Consider the following 22309-nt stretch of genomic DNA (forward strand, 5'->3'; position numbering starts at 1 on the left):
ATGTTGACATAAATAAGTTGCATGTCTACATAATTATCTCGCATGTCGACATAATTCTGTTACATTTTGCTTGTATGATGTCATATAATGACCTTAGTAAGTAAGTTTACCAACATTAAAAATTAAATTCTCTAAAGAGATTGGTAACTTGCATGTCAACATAATTATTTTGCACTTTGACATAAATAAGTCGCATATCTACATAATTAGGTTGCATGTTAACATAATTTATCTTGTATGTAGGGGGCAGAAATACGCCACCATACATGTGAGATAAATGTCTTCAATGCAACTTGTAATATACATGTATTTATGTTGATATGTAAATTATTTATGTTGACAAGTTGCATGAATAGGTAATGAAGTTGCATGTCAGCATATATAAGCTGCATGTTGACATAAATAAGTTGACTTAAATAAATTGCATTTTAATAAAAGAAAGTTCACGTCGACCTAAATTAGTTGCATGTCGATATAAATGAGTTGTAAGTCAACATAAGGGTTGCATATTGACATATTTACCTCATATATCAACATAAATAAGTTACACGCCAATGTAAATAAATTGCATCTAGCAAGGTGGAAGTCACATGCGGGTGATATTTAATCGTTAATTAATTAAAATATCTGATCATATTTTTCTTGCATGTCAACATCGTTATGGTGCATGTTGTCACATTTATGTTGCATGTTATTAATATAGTTATCTTGCATGTCGATATAATCTTTAGAAAAATAACTTGCATACAATTAAACTCCAACCATACAGTCATTGAGTGGCGGATTTAAAGGGGGCGCATTCCTAAAATTGTCGAAGTTAAGATAAATCATTGTTCAATCTTAGAGAAACATGATTTTTTGGATAAAGGCAACGCAAGAAAGTATGTTCTAGATCTGGGGTCAACTCGATATAAGTACAATTAATTTAATCACTGGAATTCCCCCCGAGAGTGATTCGAGAAAACTGATGGCAAAGTTGGAAATCGAGGTGGATCTTAAGTTCTTTAACTTTCTTCGTTGTAGTTTAAAACTTTTGAACAAAGAGTCGCAGAAACATAAAAACATTTCTTCGGATGTCATTAATAGCATTAATTTCCTTTAATATGATCCACATTGTTTTGCCAAGAATTCTTCTTTATTTCAAGCGAAATTTATTTGAATTTTATTTAGAATTCATCAATCACCAGAAATAGCAATTTTTGCTATTAATAGGATTTCACGTTTTTATTTTTACTTCTTAAACTGCAATTGGAATTTAATTTATGCTAGTTGAATCCAACTTGATTAACACAGATCCTTATTTTAATCTTACTTATTATTTCAGAACATTCAGTTCCGAACCCGACCTTCTCTAAGTTTTTTTTTTTTTTTGTCATATTCAAAATCTTATACATGAGAAAAAGAAATCTCTTGGCCTTCAACTCGACATTTAGATAAATTATATCAACCACGTATTATCAATTAACAAATTAGTTATTTCCATTTATATGCCGACCCGATACATGTATATCCCAGTGAGCTTGAAATAAAAGATACCACAGAGTCTGACAAATCTGTGTCATATTTTGATATTTTACTATAGAAAAAGACCTTTAATGGTAATCTAACAACAAAGCTTTATGATAAACGTGATGACTTTAACATTTCAATCGTCAACTTAAATTCCCTTACTTATGCAGAAATACATGTATACCCTTATCACCTGTGTATATGGGGTGTATATCTCTCAGTTGATTCGATAGGCAAGGGCATGCCCTACGTATGAACAATTTCTAAAATGAGGTAAGTTATTGACAAACAAGTTGATGAAACAAGAATATCAACAGTCTCGTTTAAAGTCATTTCGTAAGTTCTATGGTCGATACAATGACCTTGTCAGCAAATACAATCTAAAAGTATCATTAAACGCTGATCGATGAAGCTTCCGCTTATATTACTGTATATATTTTTTAACGGATCCCCCCCCCCCCCAACAAGGTTATATTTAGGAGACAATCGTGTCTTCTTTGAATTCGCCCAGTTTTAATTTTGTCCACTTACAATAAGGACGAAGGGGACGAAAATAAAACGAGGGTGAAATTTTCCCTGTATACAGCATGTTCAATGTAAACGTCATAAAAAAAAGGGATGGGTATCGCCAAAAATGTTGTATTACAATAAATCACGATTTTTTTGTTTTCCAAAAAATCACGATAATATCATGATATTCTTAAACACAATTTTTACTATGTTTTTAAATGAATATCTTTAATTTTTCAATTTATGAATTTAGTATTTAGAGTAAAGTTCACATTATTGAAATTTATGAAATTATGTTAAACAAAACTTTTCTGAGGAAAATTTTCTCGGCAAAAATTATTGTTATTTTAAAAAATGTGATTCGAACCCTAGCAGTCAAAATCTTGAGTATCATCTTCCTTTCAGACTAACACGCTAGCCACTACGCTATACAACTCCTGATGAAAAGAGATGCTTGTGATACTATACCCTTGACAAAATGGACTTCAAGCATTTCTCGGAAAGATGCGAATGTTATATATCATAAAAGTGTATTCTTAAGGTATACATGTAGTGGGTCTTAAGTGGGTCTTTGCTCCATGTTTTTGTTAACCAAAAAATGTTTATTTTTTACACATACTTTGGGGATTAACTTTCAAAAATGAAACGAAGACCCACTCATATCGAAAAATCGTGTTATATCACGAGAAAATGATGTTTTTTGCCCTCTTTAGTGTGTGTATGCTATTTCATAGGTAAATAATTTCAATCTTTAATTGTGAGATTTCTGCAAATTGAGGAAATTTTTACAAAATGTACACTTTAATGTTAGATGAAATATCGAAGGAAATTTTGTTGATTTTTCACTTTCATGTTTGCCGCACTATGGACATTTCGCTCGACTTCTTCGCCCATCTTTTGTTTATCATGTTTGGATGCTAGGATGCCATTTGTTTTTTGTTTTTGTTTTTTTGTTTGTTTTTTTTTTGTTTTTTTTTAACCATTCTGGTAATTTTAATTCAAAACTTTGAACCAAAAAATGAATAATTTCCAGAATTTATAATTACATACTAAACACGGTATTTTAGTCTCAAGATACGTTATCACGATACGTATCGCGCTATATAAAAAAAAAAAAAACACGATATAGAGTACCGGTATATACCGATAAAATTGCGCATCCCTAAAAAAAAAACGCAACAGAAGATATATGACAAAGAAAAGGGAAGAAGGAAAGGAGGGCAAAATTGCATCCTAAAATCCCCCAAAAAGTCATTGGCGTATACTTCTGAAGACGACTGTGGCGTGACCTTTATACACTGTAGGAGCGATCCCGAATGCCCGGATACGATGAATACCGGGTATTTTTTGATGGTTTTTATTTTTTATGATTTTTGTTTTTGACTATCTCCTTCAGATGAATATTCTTTATAAAACTTGGAAACAAGCAAAACACACAATGATCTACCGGTCGCTTAAGGTAGTCCGATCCTCAGGTTCTGAAATCAGATTTTAAGTCATTGAAAATGCTCACAAAAATGTCTCTGGTTTCACATAGTTACGTGCATTTAGCCATGGTAAGCATTATAGTTAATCAAGTTAAGTAGTGAAAATTATCAAATCTCAAATATATTTTTAGGACACGCAAATAAAAACAGCAGTTATGCATTTTTTAAATTGAAAATTGATCATCAAATAAATTTTAGGATAAAAAAAACCATAAGCATCCAGGCATTCCGAGAAAATTCCGTGTTTTTCATACTTATACAGTGTTTCAGATTTTGTTTACTTCAATTGTTACATAATACATACTGTAAAAAGCTTGTCCTATCATTGCAAGACATCACAGATCACTTCTAATTTCATATCATGCCAATAAACTTGTATATAAGGCTAGATTAAAGGAAATTTTCTCTAAGAATGAATTTATTGTTACAATGTATATTCGTATGGGGGTAAAAATGTTAACTTTTTACAATACTGTTTCTATGACTTCAAAGAAGCTTGAGTCATACTGAGATGCATAAAATAAAAATTGTTGCACGAAAAGATCTCAATTTCAAGCTACGACTGAGCTTTTTTTTTTTTTTTTTAAATTAAATTATAAATTTAAGAGTTCGTTCTTAGCTGAGGAGCGGATATTTTTAAAGTGGATTTTGACTAAAATAATGACATGCACTTTTCTAACTGAATATAGAGAAAGAAAGAAGGAAAAGGTTATTTTCAATTTTGATTGGAGTTTCCCCTCTCTCTCTCTCTCTCTCTTTCAACAAAAGAGGAATTTTTTTATACGATGTCATTTCCAGACAATTCTGTAACTAATTACATATACATATAAAGACAGTCAAGTAATAGCATATTATAGCGACTATCTAGTAATTAACCTCAGATGTCACATGACAAAAATCCCGCTATTGTGACATGCAAGTTCACGCCCTCTGTTCATCATTTCACGCTTTCATGACTGTGATCTGTATTTGACGTAATGCATTTCTTTAACCGATTGTTCATCCAAATTTAATTGTCTTTTAATTAATATGGAAGAAAATTTGTCTAGAAATATACAAGAACTTTCCATCAGTTAACATTACGCGGCCACAAACCTAGATTTTAGTGACCTGGTGAAAATGGAGGTGAAGTTCATTGACCCACTAAAATACATTATATAGTGTGATTTAAACTTCACCAATTAAGAGGTAAACTTCGCGATATTGAAGCAAAAATACAAATAAAAAGTAAGTTTAAAATATAAAGTTAATGACGTTTTTTTCGGTGATACTTGTAGGTATTGCTTTATAATTATCTGGTCACTATCGAACCTATTTCACCAATTAAAAAGTCCATCATCCATAAAAAACAATGAAGGCTGTCTAGACACTTTTCTGTCGCAAACTGTACCTATAATAGCAGGGAGAAGACGACGATATTCTGTCACAAACAGTATACAACATTACGATTGCACTGTATCGAATATAGAGGGGGGAGGCACCCGTCAGTTTATATTTTGAATTTTTTTTTAGAAATCTTATACATATCTTAAACGTATATTAAATGTACAAAAATTGTTTTTTTTTTCTCTTACTCCTAGACCTGTACTCGGCACTTCTGGACATGGAGCAGAGATCTTTTTGTTTCAACATTTACACGGGACCTCGGACCACAGTCCTCAACTTCTACAGTGAGAATCGAACACGCAACGTATTTCCTTATACACTCCGTGACTTATATATATATATATATATATATATATATATATATATATATATATATATATATATATATATATATATATATATATATATATATATATATATATATATTGTGTAGCGCTCTATAACCACAAGCGCTACAAACGGGGGGGGGGCAGAGAGAGAGAGAGAGAGAGAGAGAGAGAGAGAGAGAAAGCTCCTCTAGATACAGCTAGTCTGAAAAGTATATTTCATGTATTCTATCCTTTATCTCATCTAACTCACGGATCGATGGAGAAGCCGCGAAGGTATGTCGTTTGTGCTGAAACTTTTTTCCTGTCAACTTTAAAGACGCGTGGGCTAAAACTGCAGATTTAAGTGAGGGCTCTTTTGTAGAATTCAGTGTTGAAATATTCCGGCTGTACAGATTAGGTATAAAAATAAATAACTAAATAAACAAAACTAAAAAAAAAAGACAATCACAAATGAAAACTATTCTTCTTCATAGAGGTACTTGAATTGCCTGCAAAACTATATAATTATGATCATTGTCCACCGTTTTCATATACACTGTAAAATATAGTTTTTAAGCACACTATAGATATAAAAGGAAAAAAGGATACACACTAGTTGCTAACTGCTGACTGACCGGGGAGGGGGGGGGGCTTTGGATGGTGGAGTATAATATATAATTATATAGGCAATCAAAATACATGTATGTACCTTTATCATTGTTCTTATCAGTATTAATTGCATTTGATTTACATGTACATATTAATGTACACTAATTAATCTGTCACTACTAATGCATGCACGTTGCATGTGATATCTGAAAAAGAGCCCTGGGGATCTCAGGCGACATATTATTCATCCATCGTCTTTTATAGAGATAAAATATGCCCAATTAACATTTTTATAAATTAACATAAAGTCATACTCATCCTCCTTAATTTCTCAACTTTTTTTTATTAGGTTTTAATTAGGACTTCATTTTAATTTTTATTTTACATAACAAGGCTAGGAAGCGTCACAAATTCACGCCTCAATTTCATTCTACCTAAATTAAGATCATCACATCTGCAAAATGCAGTCAAGCGTGTAAATACATTTATTTTCGGATAATTTCCAACATATTATATTAAAAGTAAATTATGTATGTTGTAAAATAAGAGCTGCTTTGCAGTGCATTTTTCTGTATATATAATTTATATACAACATTAGTGTTTTGAAACATCATTATTATGCTAGTATGGTATCACCCAGTGACATAGGCATTGAAAACCGCAAACTGGGAAAATCCCAAGTTAAAACAGTTCTTTGCCAAAAAAAAAAAAAAAAAAAAAAAAAAAAGACTATGTGACATGACACACTTTTCAAGGCTGTGCAACCAAATTTCTAAGTCAGTCTGTTATACCTGAGAGGGGGTACCACAGTGTACCTCCACTATCCAGCAATGGAAAGTTCTCCCTAGCTGTGAATCGAATTGAACCCCCCTCGTAATGCAATGTATATACTTGTATAGACATGCACGTATCATGCTGATCTAGAGGGGGTGGATGGGGTTCCGGATCCCCCTCCCCGGGATTTTCAGAGTTATTGAATTTCTATGGTAAAGTAAGCATAGTAAGCATTTAAACACGTACATGTAAAATGATCAAATAATGATCAGCTTTATTGACTTTAAATTCATATTTTGCCTCGAGCTCTTGATTAAAATCATCTTTAACCCATGCGCGCACTGGTGGTTAATGACTAGTCTATGACTTGAAAAAAGTGACATGTCCTACAGCCCCCACCCACCACCTCCGCCCGAAATAGTTTTTTTCATGTTTGGGTGATTTTATTTACTGTTTACTTCCTTTTTGCTTGTCAAAAAAAGAAAAAATCTCAGTCCGTATTTTTTTTTTATGTTGGTGTGGACCCCACCTGGAAAAAGTTCCTGGACTGATCCGCCTATAAAAAAACACTTGTCGGATAAAGGTTCATTAATTAAGTACATGTAACAGTATTTTAAAATCAACATATTCAAACACCACGTGCACATAACTGAGAAAAATTGTCACAACAAATTATAACAAATCATGTTTTCCTTCGTTGCAAAGGCACTTTTCACCAATTTATTGCTATAACGAATTTTCTTGGAAAGCTATAATGGGGTAAAATAGTAGAACAAAATAAATCTAGTGTAACAGTATAGCAAGTAAAATATGTTCATGAGGCCACACCAATTTAATTTCTTGTTCGTCGGACATTTGATGAAAAAAAAAAAAAAGAACGAGCAGGCAAGCGGTTAAATAATAAAATTATTATTTTTTTGTAGGCAAAATTTTTTGGCGGAGCGTGAAAAAATTTGAGTGGACAATTATATTTTTCCTCATTTGCAGAGAAAGCAGAACTAAAATACGAAAAACAGAGCGGAAATTGAATAGAAAATAGCACAGAATTTCCATGGTGTGGGAAATTGAAATTAATATTATTTGTATGGTTTTGTTTAAATACGAGCGCGCGGGTCCGACGAACAAATAATTTTATTGATGTGGCCTGACTATTAAAACACATTTTTAATTACCAGTATAGTATATATATAGGAATGTACGTTTTTTATATCAATAATTCTTAACACAAATCAGTAAAAATAATGAGACAAAGAAATCTATAAATTTCTTTTACAATTCTGAACTCAAGCTAAATTAAAGAGCTAGGTTCACTTTATGCATAAAATGGCCCTGTAGATAAACCAGTTTATCCACTAACACACTATGTCCCTTTCTCAACATCAATATAAAGTAGATACTTTGCGCTTTCAGTTTGTATATAAAAGTTTCCTCTAAAGAGTCCAGGTACTCGAAAACAGGTTGTGTGAAATTGTAATGTTCTTGAATTTTGCAGAAAACAGGTGAATTTGAGAACCTTCAACAAAGAATAAAAATATGAGCACACCCCTCGATCCAAAAATTAAAATATATTTTATAATCTTAATAAGCAGTTCTTTCGTAATATATTTGCACATTTTGGATCGGAGGTTGTGCTGTATACGAAATATTGAAAAGTAGCATCATATTTTGGCTATTTTTGAAGAAATATTCGGGATATGTGAATAATGACGTAATTCATGACGTCATAATGCATTGACTATCAAGAAAATTACGTCATATTTAGTAGAAATTCAGTCACCAAGTGTTCAAGTGATATTTATTGCCTTGTCGACTAAAACTATGCAGTTTTAATTTTTCAGAAATTTACAGGGCTAAAAAAGGCCGTAAGTGGCCCTTGCTCTTTTTTTGTCTTATCTGTGTATTTTTTTCCTATTGGTTTCGTATTATAGTCCAGTAAGATATGTACAAGACTTTTTGAAAACACAATCTGTATCAAACGAATAGTAAAGTTTTGCAGTTGTAAAATGTAACCTCGCCTCTGCATGTCAAATCTATTTGGCGCGAAAAATTCACAAGCATCATGCGCAGGATGCTGAGCGCAGTACCTTAGCCCCGCCCATCTGCATGTCAAATCTATTTGGCGCGAAAAATTCACAAGCATCATGCACAGGATGCTGAGCGCAGGACCTTAGCCCCGCCCATCTGCATGTTGAATTCTGTGTGGCGCGAAAATTGCACGGGCATTGCGCACTTGATGCATAACGCAGTTCTCTCTCTGATCAGCAAGGAAGAAGACGGTTCTGTTGCATGATATAGAGGAAACCCAGGAGTCTGTCAAACACTGCATGACATCATGAAGACTGATATAGTAAGAATTACATTTTGTCGATCTTAGTGATCATTGTTGACCGGTGTTTTTTACTTCTGAAACAACAGAAACTCAAAGCACAATTAAATTATGAAAAGTTTAGCATCTAATGCCTCATGAACTTGGCATGGATAATGAAGAAACTAAAACCATATAATTGTGCATTCTACAGGTGCGGCATAAGATCAGTGAACAATCAGCAACTGCATGATATAGTGTATTGGAGTGAAAAAGCTTCAATACAAATGGAATCTGTATGTAACACCTGTGTAAAGAGACTGGACTTGTCAGGAATTTTGGAAAATAAGGAAATAATCTAGTTGCACTGGTCACCACTCAGGCTGAACAGATGTTGCGCCTGAGATCAAACTTGGTATCGTGAAAACTTTTCTCCACGAGTTCACAATCTGCAACATTTATACATGTACATCATGCAATTTGAAATTGTGGGGTTGCCATAAAAATACTCTATGGTTACATTAATTAAGGCAGTTATAGGTACCTAACATGCGCTATATCAGGGACCTATATACTAATACTTAGTATATAGGTCCCTGGCTATATTTAATCTTTTAAATCCGGATATTTTTGTCGAAACCAGTTTTAATTTTACTTCGAAGAAAGCGCGCGAGGTACTCGCGTCAAACATTGTTTATATACCGACATGGCGGAGAAGTTTGTAAACTGAAGATAAACATTGCAGGTAACTGAATATTTTACTGTAAAGAAAAGTATATATAGCATGTGATATGTTGCATTTATTTTTTGTCAGTTCTTAGCTACCAAATATATTCAGTATAGGCCATTTAAACCAGAAATTGTCCAAAAATCAGCAAAGTTACTATCGAATTCGTGATTGAACATGTCAGCACGGTGTTTATTTCAAGTTATGGGTTTTATTTTGAAGATGTTAACTTTGTTGATAAATCGCGATAGAAATATTGTATATACTTTTGTCATTAGAAAATTTAATTTATGGAAAGGAATATAAATTGTTCAGTATTTTTTATTTTTTTATTGTTCTGTACCTTTTTCATGGCCTAGAAATGGCAAGACAATCATTGGTACTTAAACATAAGCTATTATTTTTTTTAATTATCCACGTTCTTTTATAATATAGAAAGAAATATGTTGTGTCAGCAAGTATTTTCAGATTTTAAATAAAATATTTATAGTCTGACTTTTCAATGAACAAGAACAAATATGACTTGTTTCTGATTTGGCAGGGAGTGGTATAAATTTAACATCAGATGTTTATTTCCATAATTTCAGAGTTGAGACAGTAATAGATCTCACCATGCCGCCGTTAGACTGGGATAAATTAATGGCAGCTAAGCCAACAGAGCTGTCAGAAGAAGATGTTGAAGAATTCTATGAATCCCTTGTCTCTGTAAGTCCCATTGTTGTACAGTGTCATTGGCAATACATGAAGCAATCTAGATAGAACATTCTATCGTTAAAATGATATTGTCCTACGGACCCAGTTTGAATGATTGAGAATGTTTTGCCATACTCGATGCAAAATAACAAAGTATTTAAAAATTAGTTGGTGTCCTATCATTAAAGTTTCCAATTTTTGTTGTTCATTTTTTATTTTCAAACCTTGATAGTAGTTATAAAAAGGAATTTTAATGTATTAGTTCAGAATTTTTTTTAATTTATGATATGTTATAACATAACAGACAATTTTACACGATGTTGTACATCATTCTATGGATTCCAAAGTTAATAGCTTAAGTTTGATTAATAATAACATTTTTTTTCAGTACAATCCTGAAGATGAATCAGACACGGGAAAATTACAGAAGTTGTTTGACGTTTCCAGGGTGATCATGAAAGCTAAGAATGAGGCATGTGAGGAGATTATGGAGGAATATGAAAAAGAGGTCAAGGCCAGCAAGAAGAAAGGTCAGGGTTGGGTGGAGAGGGGATAAAGGGGATATTATACCAATAAAAACAATTTCTTCTCATTTAAGAGAAATTTGATTTCTTTTTTTTTTTTTTAAAGAAATGCATCATACAAAGCAAATTAATTTTGTAGAGGAAGCCATGGCATCTAAAGAAAAGGAACTACAGAAGAAAATTGCAGAACTGGAGGTCAGGTTTTGTTTTGATAATGTAGAGAATTTGAATACATGTAGTATCACAAAATGAAGGCAGGATTTCAAATGATTACACTGCTTATGTGATATTAAATGATGAAAAATTGAGAGTTAAAAAAGATAGTCCATTTATTCGATCTTGTTTCTCATCAGTTACCAAAGCTTTCAATGCATTTTTTGAAAGAGAATAAGTGGCAAATGTACCTTAAAAATGTACATTGTTTATTTACAAACATAACATAGCAAATGAAAGCTAGATTTGTATTAGATGTTGTATGTGTTCACAGAAATATGGAGGTGAGGGGAGTGCAGGAGGGGCGGGGGCTTCAAGGTTGGTTCGTGATCAGATGAGAGACCTGGAGAGGCAGAATGAAGAATTGACCACTGAACTCCGTGATCTACAGAGTGAACTGACAAAAGAAAAACGTGCTGCCGAAACTGTAAGACCACCATTTTAATTTTTAAAAAATTAAAAAAAGAATCTATATAAACAATGTCATGTTTTTGTTTGTTGGCACATAAACTCAGTAAATAGTTTAATAAAACAGTCCTGAATGGGACTTTTTTGTAAGTGGAAAATATTTTTGGGGAGATCTAGTTTGGAGTAAAAATACATGACCAAGAATAACTGTGATATATCTATCATACTGATTTTTTAGGAGTCTATTTCTATTTTACATGTGCATATTATTAAGTTGGAAACTTAGATGATGTTATGTTATTGTAAATTTAAAACTGATTTTCACAAGAGAGCTCTCTAGGACCTTTTATTCCTTGCAGTACTGTAATTATCTGAAAAGATATTGTGCATAGCACAAAATATTCAAGATTCGAAATTTTTTGCAGACATAGATTTGGCTCATAGTGAAACATAATTGACAACTCAAATCCCTTTGTGCAGCAGAAAATTTTTCATCTGTTGATACTCATATTTACTGCTGCCCATACTCACACATTGTTTTAATGCTACAGCTAGCATTGGCATTGTCTAGCCATAATATCTTTGTGTGATGTTTTATTTTGTGTTGACTATTTTAATTCTTTTGTTTTACAGTACAGTGAAAAGATCAGTGATTTGGAGAAAGACTTGAAAGAATACCGTGAAGAGGTAAGTAAGATTTATTAAGAAAAAATGTGTGAAAAATTGTTTTACATGTAAAGTTCCAAAACTAAACAAAAGTAATTGAATGTAATTTCAAATGTAGTAATCTTTTGTCTCAATTTGTATAGTTTAATGATAAAAATAGGAGATTATACTTTTTCTTTTATTTTCAAATGGAACATAATTATGATGAGTTATAATAAAAAAAATTAAAACTTGCTACAAAATTTGAGGGAAAAAAGTTGATATTTTGATTTAAGGCAAGGTATATTCTTTTAATTTTTGAAAGTAGTAATTTTGAAGCTACAGTATAAAGTTTTTACCCTTCAAAATAAAACTCTGGTGCTTTATTCCCCTTGTATATTTGAATTTTTTCATAACAAATATTTGTTTCTCCCCACCAGAATGACAGATTGAAGAGTGAGGTCAGCGACTTTAAGATGCACATGGAGGCTCAGCGTGATAAACTGGTGTCTAATAAAGGAGGAGAACTAGATTATAGAGAAAAACTGGCCCGCAAAAATCATGACCTGGCAGAAGCTATGGAGGAATTGCAGGTCTGAATTTTCTTCAACCAAAATGTAACTTAAAACGTGTATTTTACTTATCGTAGGATAGTTATATATCCAAATATTGTTGGAAAAAAAAAATTTAATCTAACCTCAATTAAATTTTTCACATTTTTCAAAATTTAACAAGTGCTAGGAAAAAAATATTTTTATGTCATTAAATATATTTCTTTGATTTTTTTTTACGTGATGTACTGTAAATCCCTTTTTATTCATGAGAACTTTATTTTTGCGTAATTACTCAAGACCAATCTTGTGTATATTTTATTCTTAAAGATAATATGTAACAGTTTACAAATTTCATGAAAATTTTTTCTTGCTTTTAAATTCCAAATAATTATCTCGCAAAAATAGGGCATTGTAAAAATTTGGTGACTTTCAGTACATAAATAAAAAATGTGATGTTAAAAGTTTACAATTTTTGAAATTAATTTTCAGAATTTGACGGATGCCAATGAGGAGTACCAGAGGCAGGTTGAGGACATGAAGGCTCAGATTGAGGAGGCTGTAGCGATGGTGGAGAGGACCACTGAGGACTACAGCAAACTAAAGGTGAGGATCAGGGGTGGATCAAACAAATTTCAGAATTTAGGGGTGGGAACAGGGGTGGATCAAAGAAAATTAAGAATTATGATGGAAAGAAATTATTAGATGCCTGTTGTTCCTTAAGTGAATCATGAAAGGGATTTAGATCAAACCTTTTTTTTTTAATGGGCCAAAGAGCATGTAAAGAGTTTATTTAATGTACAAATGTATGTTAATTTTGCAATGGCTTTGTCTGTTGCGCATATTTAAACTTGTATAATGTTACCTCTTTGTTTTATTAAAAAAAAAAAAAATTTGAATTTCAGCAAGTTTTAGCCCAGAGTGATGCAGTGACTGACAAACTGAGAGAGGAGAATGAGGTCTTAAAAGCTCAGGTATGTGTGCTGAGTGTATTAGAAGAAAGAATAATCATGTGTTCATTTGTCTGTGTGTATGGAGAAATTAAACATAGTACAAATTAATGTCAAGGATATGGATATGGGCAGATAATGCTGATATGTTTAAGAAAGGGATGACTTTTTAATGGCCCACAGGAAATGGACAGCTCTATCTGGGAATTTTTTAATTCAGTATGAATTAAATTGGTAGAATTGAAATGCTAGTACTCTTTTATCTGTTGGAAAATTACATGCAATGTTTTATCCATTTCTTTGATGAATGGTCTTTATTTGTTACATCTTTGGAACTTTACAGGAAAGGGTTATTAATGAGCTTTTATAATTGAAATACTAGTTCTTTTGAGAAACTTAGACTTTTCAAAATTTGTTGTTTGTAAGACAAATTTATTTGTGTTGATATATATTTCGTACACATTTATGATTGTAAAACACTGACCTCGATAAAAATTGACAGGTGATTGATCTAAATGAACAAGTACAGTCTAAAACCGACGCAGATGATGCCATCATGGTGGCTGTTAACAATAAAGTCGAGGAGTGGAAGGTGGGTAATATCTGAAATTGAAATTTCTATACTTTTTTTTTTTTGAAAAAATCAAGAAAAAAAAAGAAAGAAAATTTAAGGATCATCGAAAAGAATTTGAATTAATGCAAATAAAACAACTTACTGCAATACCAGGTACTCACTATTGTGGTATGTACCTGGTATTTTAATAAATTCAGTTATTATGAAAGATTCGGATTGAAAACCAAACAGTTGTTAGCATGAAAAAACTTCCAGATCTTTAATTTTACTTGACATGCATTATAGGAAATTCTACAAGAAAAAGATGAGCAGATGTTGGAGCTTCAGGAACAGGTGATTCAGTACAGGGAACAGTTAATCGCGGCCAACATGGACGCCGACAAAGCCTCGGTGGCCGCACTGTCCAAAGTGGTCAAGGAGAAGGACAAACAGATAGAGGACCTTACAGAGCAGATCAAACAGTTTGTGGATGAGATGGAGAAGAATACCGCCATTATTGAGGACCTGCAGGCAGAACTTAAAAGATGTAAGTTTACACTTGTATAGGTGTGAAAATGTCATATATTAGATTTTTGTTGATTTTTTTTTTTTGTATTGTCTACATGCTCAGGTATTATTATGATTGATAGAAATCCTAACAAAAGATCTGTTCTGAAATTTTATATGTTGTTAATTTCACAAGAATGTAATTTGCAGCCAAAGTCATTGCATGAAGGACAGTAATTGACAGTTCCGATTTAAAAATAAACCTCCCAAAAATATAATAAAACAAACTTAACAAAAATCAAAAGCTAGAATTTAATACATTGATAATAATAATATTTTGTAATAAGAGATAAATTTACCTCACCCCACGACTTATCGTCTTTGGTTGATTGTAGCTGGATTAGGATCTGGAGACAGTCAACAGAAGAAAATCAGAAATCTACAGAAGGAGGTGGATTATTACAGAGAAAAAATAACGGAGCTAGAGAAGGAACTGAAAATGGTATGTACTATTTATAAACTTGTTCTTTAACTTTGAAGATTTTAAAAATTTTTTTTGTTTGTTATGAAGAATTAGAACTTGAATATGATATGTTGACAATCTAAAAATAGGAAATAATTTTATAAATAGATTAACATTTATATTTAGTGTTAAAGGCATTTTAATAGATTGTTTTAATGTTGTAAAGTGCTTGGATCAACACAGATGATAAAAATTTTAACATGTTTTGTACATTGACTTTGCAGGCTGAACGAGATGCTCGGGAGAAAGACAGAGAGCTGACATATGCCCTCGAGAAGCAGAGAAAATATGAAAATGTAAGTCAATCTACTGATGTAGACAATTATATAACTAATCTTTCTGTTAAACTAAGTAAATACCTTGTATATTTTACCGTTTTTATAGGGAGAATATGGGTTGGCTGAAGCTGTACAGGAAATAAAAGACTGCAAAAATCAAATCAAAGTCAGGGACAGGTACAGAAACGGATAGAATTAAAATCAAACCATCAAATTAATGTTAGCTAAATTTTTTTAAAATGAAAAAGATACCATAATGAAAACAAGTGAAAAAATAGATACATGTACAATGTGATTAAGTTAATCTCATGTCCACTTGTTTCTTCTTAAATCTTTAAACTATTTATAGACTTTACACACTCGTAATCGATGATGCTACAATTATTGGTATCACTCGTAACTGATTAAATTGCAGTTGATAGTGAATTACATTATGAATCTTTTCTATTACACTAATTTTTCTTTTGTAGACAAATTGAAGAGCTGACGAGTCACATCAACAAAACCGAGATGAAGATAAATGACATCGAGGAGGAAAATGAGGAGTTAAGATTTAAACTTGGGATGGACCCTCGGGATCCCCTGGACCTCACTGAATTCCGTAAAAACAAACAAATCCGCAAGGAGGAGGAGAAAGCGCTGAACTTTATCCTACAGAAGGAGGTGGAAAGGCTGGAGGATGAGAGGGTAGAGCTAAAGAAAAAGATCAGGAAGTTAGCTCAGCACACAGGTCAAAGGTCAGTCAGGGGTCAGATAGTGGACGTTAATTTCAGTGGTATTGACTCATTTTACTTCAGTATACAAATTGTATATTGTAGACATTGGAAAGGATTTCCTTGAAATGGAAATAATTTAAATTTTGCAAGAGAAAAGTATTTGAGGAGCAGATTTGTTCTTATCAAATGTGATACAGTATTACCTGTGTTTTGGTACAGAAAAATCTACTCTGAAAAGAAAAATGCACCACAACCACATGATTAATACTAATCAAAGATAATATTGAAGGTGATCTACATGTATTTATAGGGCAGTTGCTTTAGGACTGACAGCAGAAGACATGATGAGTGTGTATGAATTCCAGGAAAATCTGAAAGAACAGAAGAAAGCCAAGGAAATGGAGACCTCAACAGCAGAGGTCATCAAACGGGAGGTCGTTCACCAGCAGATGGATGCTCAGGTCAGGGTCACAAAACTCAGGGGTCGCAAAATTAAAAAAAATGGTTTAAATGTATAGCTTACATATAGAGAAGATTAAGAAAGAACCTCAACATAAGTTAAAAATTCAGAACATTTTTGTCTCGATTAAAATCAGATCATAGAATAGCTGCTCATTATAAAGTAAAAGGATTTTCTTTACCTTATTATGATGCTTGATAGTTGTATTTACATGGTGATTCTGAAAATTACTAGATTTTGAAATTTTAGAATATAAAAATGATAAATTGTGATTATAGCATCGTGGCCATGATGAAGATTTTGTGAAGAATTTGAGAGAGATGGATAAGTTGTACCAGGAAAATTCCAAGCACAAAGCAGAATTAGAACAACTTAAAGATCAGAACAAGCAGTTAGAACAGGGACTGAAAGAAGTGATAGAAAACCTGAAGAAATATGCACCAGGTAGGTAGCAATGTTTTGAGAAATAGTTTTCTGTTGTTTATAAATGATAATGATGTTCAATAAAGTTTATGGATAAATCTATTTTAACCTTTATGCTTCATTTTCCATCAGTAATCTTTATGCACATCTAGCTAGATATGTACATGTATCTGCTTTTTGTGCAAATCATACTTTTTTCTTTAAAAAAAAAATTAGATACAATCAAAATAAAATAATTGTTTCAGTAGCAATCCCACTTTTGATTCACTGGTTCAGTTCCAAAATCATTATGCAGTATACAATCACTATAAATCTCAATGGTTATAAACTAAAGGAAAATGTTTGTAGGACACAATATTTGGCCTCTGTGAGACACAGTGTGTGATCGATATGTTTTGTGAGGAACTTGCAAAATTTGCAGAAGAAAATAGAAAAATCCTGACCTTATAAACTAAAAATGACCTTATCAGGCCTCAATGTTACTTCTAAAATTAAGGTGCCAACTGGCTCCTAATCAAAAAGAATTTAGTCTCCAAAGCAAATTTTTAGTCGCCTGGTAAATTTTTCTTTGGCATCAATTTTAAAATTGATATTAGTCAATATACAGAGATATGTACATTGCTAACTTTTAAACTTCTTTTCTGCTCTTTATAAATTAAAAATTGAAAATGTTTATAGTTCAGTAATTTGACAAACACCAAGTAAATTTAAAATGGTCGCCAATTTGGCGACTTATAGAAAAATTTTAGGTGCCAGTCTTAATTTTTAGGTGCAATGGCGACTTAATTAGTCGCCAGTTAGAGCCCTGCTTATGAATGTACTGATTTCATGGTCGCTAAAGCATTTTAATGAAAAAATTTTACAGAGAGGCTTTGTATATATAGAATATAGTAAGCTTACTTCTAAAGGTATTATCACTGTCTTTAAATATGAACGTGTATATGATTTCTATTTAAAGAAGAGAAAGTCCCAGGAAAAGGAGGTGTGGTCCCAGAGGAAATGAGATTCCCAACTCTAGAAAAAATGTTGGCTGTACGTAAACTATAGCTGTAATTCCCCAATGATTTTACATAAAATCAAACAAGATTTTTGCATTGTATTCTACATGCACATTTTCATTTATTTTGCAAAGGAATTTAAAAAAAAAAAAATATCAAAGATTATCTTGCTCATTTTATACACAAAAAAAATGCTGATTGTTAGTTTTCAAAATATGTAGGCAATTGAAGCAAAGAATTTGATAGGGAATTATGACACCTCAATGTACCTGAAAGCTCAGGTAGACAATCTCCAGGGTCGTAACGAGGAACTACGCCGTGAACTGAGAGAGACCAGACATGAAGGCAACAAGGTCCGAGCAGATCTTCAGAGAGCCAAAGAGAAGGTTAGTGGGTGTGATTGTGTTAGGGAAATGTTACATTATACTTAAAAATACTAGAAAAAACTTGCAGCTATTATGTAATGTGTACATAAAACAGTGGGCTTCATATTTTAGCAGCTTTGGCACAGACAGCAATGTGTTAATTCAAGAATACCATTAAATAATCATTAATGAATACAGTACATGGAGCAGATGTGTGTAGTGCTAATTCATATTCATGACCACTCCATACTCAGTGATTGCACTATATTTTGAATATGATAATTTATGTTTAAAAACATGTATGGTGTATAAGGAAATTTAGAATGGAAATTTAGAACAGTAACAATAAGAAGAATCTCCAAACAAAAAAAAAAAGATGAGATTTCCCCAAGGTTTAATTGAAAGTGAAGGGAAAGTAGTATTTGTTTGTTTATTTGTTTTGTCTTAGGTTGAGAAGTTGGAGGCTGATTTGAAAGCAGCACAGGAGTCGGGGGGAGGAACTGGGGGGCTGTTCCAGTCTATTCCTCTCCCCGATGCTATGGCAGTATCCAGTTCTGATGTCATTTCTAATCTTAATGAGCACCTCATCACAGTGTTACAGGTAATGTATACAGCTGTAAAAAATGGTGTATAAAGAAAATACTTCATTGCAGTGTTACAGGTTTAAAAAGATTGATGTATAAAAATACTGAAATGAATAAAAGTGAGATTTTATTTGGCAAATCGTTGACCAGGAAATATTGTAATTTTCAACAAAAAAAAAAATGCTTGAATAGAGTTTTCTCCCTTTGAAGAATTAGTGTATTCAATTATTTTGAATGACTATCGTGTTACAGGAGATGAGTCTGAAGGAAGACATGATGAAGAAAATGGAGAATTCTCTGGAGAACTACAAGAGGAAGTTTGCTGTCATGAGGCACCAACAGGGTCTGCTGTACTCGGATTATCTCAAGGACAAAAAAGTAAAACCCTATTATACTAAACACCAAGTGTTTGTTACCATAATGTGCTAGATAAAGTTTGTACAACATGAGGAAAAGGGATAAAATTGAGGTTAAGAGTTTGTTCATGTGGGTCAAAGTGTTCATAAGTGTTGTCCTATTTTTTCAAAGATTTTACAATTTTATAAAATTTTGTGAAAAGGTGTTGGAAGCATTTAACAAAAAAAGAAAATTGAATCTGAACCATATTATTTAAGGTGGTTATTAATGAATAGATTCTGAGAACAAAATTTCATACATACACTGAATGAATTCAAAATGTAATTCTCCAGGAATGGGAAGAAGAAATGGACAAAATTCAAGAGCAGCTTAAGAAAGTAAATGGAGAGAGAGAAGAAGATTCAGTACAGATCCAGGAATATAATGTAAGCAGTGGGGGATCTAGGTTTTTATCTGATCTTCAATAGCATAAAGAATTATTGTATTTTCAAGGCACATATATTTTTTCACCATTGGTAAATTAAAAGTCATGATGTTTTCAGCAAAATTCAGACAAGAAATGAAGTTAAGCATGCAGGCTAATATTTTAGAAAATGTAACCTATTTCAGGTTCTGATGATATTTATTAACTTTTTTAGCGACTGATAGAGACATTGTCAAAAGACGACACAGAGGTCAGAAGGAGGCTGTCTGACATGACCCGTAGAATCACCGTCCTACGTGTCAACGAGAAGGCCCTGATACGACGACACAACACCATGGAGGAGACAGAGGGACAACTACGCAAGGTACAAATGTATATCTACTTTTGTAAGATACAGTCACAGGGAAAAATTAATAACATCAGTTTATTATTGTATGGAAGATTTTCAGTATTCAGGTTGATTCGTTATTGGCATGAAACAAGTAACTTTCATATAATACAGTGTCATGTGTTTGTTAAATGTACACTAATGCATCTTTTAAATGCTTTGAATAATAAAAATTTTGCAGGAAATTCACCGTTATAAAAATGAAATGGCTTCTATGGAAACAGCAGTTCAAGAAAGAATGGGGTATCTGCAGAGGTTCAAGGTCAGTACTCAACCGAGGGCCTGTATCAATAAAAGATGAAATCAAAATGTTCAAACATACATGCCATAATTTGATTGGCTCAGATGTTTTTAAATTGCTGCAGATTTCTAGGAGAAAACTTTTTTGCACTGTATCTTGACAGAACTAAGAATTTTAAATTTAATATGTACTTTGGAAATGAGGAAACTGGATTAAGTTTTTGTGATGGAAAAGTTTGTTTAAAAATATTTATTAACTTAATATGTTATTCTATTTTACATGACTGAAATAGTTGTTTTAAAAAATAATTCTGTGTTTCAGGATATGGCCACATTTAAAATGGCTGCCCTTCAGAAAGCTATAGAGGATTCTGTGCCAGCAGCTGACCTAGAATTAATGAACAAACGCTATCATGACCTGACGGAGAAGTATAGAGACACGTTAGAGAAAGGGAACACACTGGTATCTAAAGCTGAAGCCCTTGTAGGATTAGAGGTAATTCAGGGCTTGAAATTGGGGTATGTAGGGGGAAAGTATAGAAAGGGAGAACACTAGCATCACAGGCTGATAGTATTGTAAGATTAGAAGTAAGTCTTAGTGAGGTTCAAGAATGTATAGAAGGCATTAGGAAGAGGTAAAGGGACCACATTAGTATCAAAGGAAAGGTCCTTTATAAGATAAAAAAAAAAAGGCAGGCATAAATTTATTATTTAGTAAAGAGGAAGATTTCAGGATACAAGACTGGTGGCAAAGTCAAGAGGAAATTATATGACAAAAAAAATTGATCTGTGTATATGTAAGGGATCAGGCGTCATGTGCTCAAGCATGAAGAGAAATAAGTAAATAGGTATGTAGGGGGGTTAGGGACTGGAGGAGTAGAGTACGTTGATTGCTGATGTAAGGAAGTTGACAAAGGGGTGCCTAGAGGGAAGAGGAGAATCACAGAGATTCCGATGGAATAGAATCATGGCTTAAAAAAAATTGATTCAAGATGTATTTATCAGCATTTATTTTTCAGAATGAGGTAAAGCGGCTGACAGAAGATAACGAGGTTCTGAAGAAGACACTTGGTCTGGAGAAAGAAAAACTTCATGCTTTGGAAGCAGCAGTAGAGGACCTACATAAAAAAGGTTTAGTCTTGTCCCAATTGGCTTCACTCTCTCTTGTTGTTTTTCTTTTCCCAGTGTGAAACCCCTAATGCTAATTTTTGGTATTTTTAAATTGATAACTTGTTACTAACAAAAAGATTAAGCAGAATTTCTATTCTCGAGAGGAGAGATTGAAACTAAGCAAAATGAATTTTTATAATAGATAATGAACATTACTAGATTATATTTCATTAACTTAGGGGTGACAGAGGGTACAGAGATAAAGAACTTGACTGACACAGATGTCATCAGTGTCTCCAAGAAAATCACGACTCTGGAAATGAAGGAGTTAAATGAACGGCAGCGAGCAGAACATGCTGTTAGAATGTACGAACAACAGAAATCTATTTTACATGACTTAGAAAACAGGAACAAAGACCTCGAGGAGAAATTTTCTGAGGTGAGTTAATAACATGATTCATAAATATCAGACCATAATAGAATAAAACATTGACTTGGTATATACATGTACTCATATAGTTTGCAATCTAGTTTTCGTCTTCCTTCCCATGTACAAAATGCACAAATAGTTCTCTTTTGTAAAATGAAGTTTGGATACATTTTCAATGTGATCTTTTTTCTTCAAATAAATTAATTGAAAATATTTTGCAGTATGAAAGTATTGAGACTTGAAGCCTGTTCAACAGAGTGAATGTTAGCGAGCGCTTGCCAAAATTCCTTATCTTTCCAACAAAAATGTTCACGAGCACTCGCAAACGTTTGCTGTGTTGAACAGGCCTTTGGT

At 32.6% G+C, this 22309-nt stretch overlaps 1 protein-coding gene across 4 annotated transcripts in view; it reads left to right on the forward strand.

The window, feature by feature from the left end:
* The first annotated feature begins 9579 nt into the window (after positions 1–9579).
* Positions 9580–22309, forward strand: part of LOC133203269 (centrosomal protein of 290 kDa-like) — a 258032-nt gene continuing 245302 nt past the window's right edge. For all 4 annotated transcript variants that reach the window (XM_061339084.1, XM_061339083.1, XM_061339085.1 and 1 more), the window contains exons 1-27: positions 9580–9633; positions 10203–10320; positions 10697–10838; positions 10972–11027; positions 11320–11472; positions 12087–12140; positions 12539–12691; positions 13142–13255; positions 13555–13623; positions 14102–14191; positions 14459–14699; positions 15055–15161; positions 15407–15478; positions 15567–15637; positions 15931–16197; positions 16487–16637; positions 16915–17080; positions 18018–18091; positions 18279–18443; positions 18871–19023; positions 19259–19384; positions 19696–19788; positions 20002–20151; positions 20357–20437; positions 20738–20911; positions 21435–21546; positions 21765–21964. In XM_061339084.1, the coding sequence (XP_061195068.1) occupies positions 10228–10320; positions 10697–10838; positions 10972–11027; positions 11320–11472; positions 12087–12140; positions 12539–12691; positions 13142–13255; positions 13555–13623; positions 14102–14191; positions 14459–14699; positions 15055–15161; positions 15407–15478; positions 15567–15637; positions 15931–16197; positions 16487–16637; positions 16915–17080; positions 18018–18091; positions 18279–18443; positions 18871–19023; positions 19259–19384; positions 19696–19788; positions 20002–20151; positions 20357–20437; positions 20738–20911; positions 21435–21546; positions 21765–21964 (3327 nt within the window). In that variant the 5' untranslated portion in view covers positions 9580–9633; positions 10203–10227. The remainder of the gene's footprint in view (positions 9634–10202; positions 10321–10696; positions 10839–10971; positions 11028–11319; positions 11473–12086; positions 12141–12538; positions 12692–13141; positions 13256–13554; positions 13624–14101; positions 14192–14458; positions 14700–15054; positions 15162–15406; positions 15479–15566; positions 15638–15930; positions 16198–16486; positions 16638–16914; positions 17081–18017; positions 18092–18278; positions 18444–18870; positions 19024–19258; positions 19385–19695; positions 19789–20001; positions 20152–20356; positions 20438–20737; positions 20912–21434; positions 21547–21764; positions 21965–22309) is intronic.

Source organism: Saccostrea echinata, unplaced genomic scaffold (assembly GCF_033153115.1).
Source record: "Saccostrea echinata isolate AGI-Se365-2 ecotype Australia unplaced genomic scaffold, CSIRO_AGI_Sech_v1 ptg000049l, whole genome shotgun sequence".
Classification (NCBI taxonomy): Eukaryota; Metazoa; Mollusca; class Bivalvia; order Ostreida; family Ostreidae; genus Saccostrea; species Saccostrea echinata.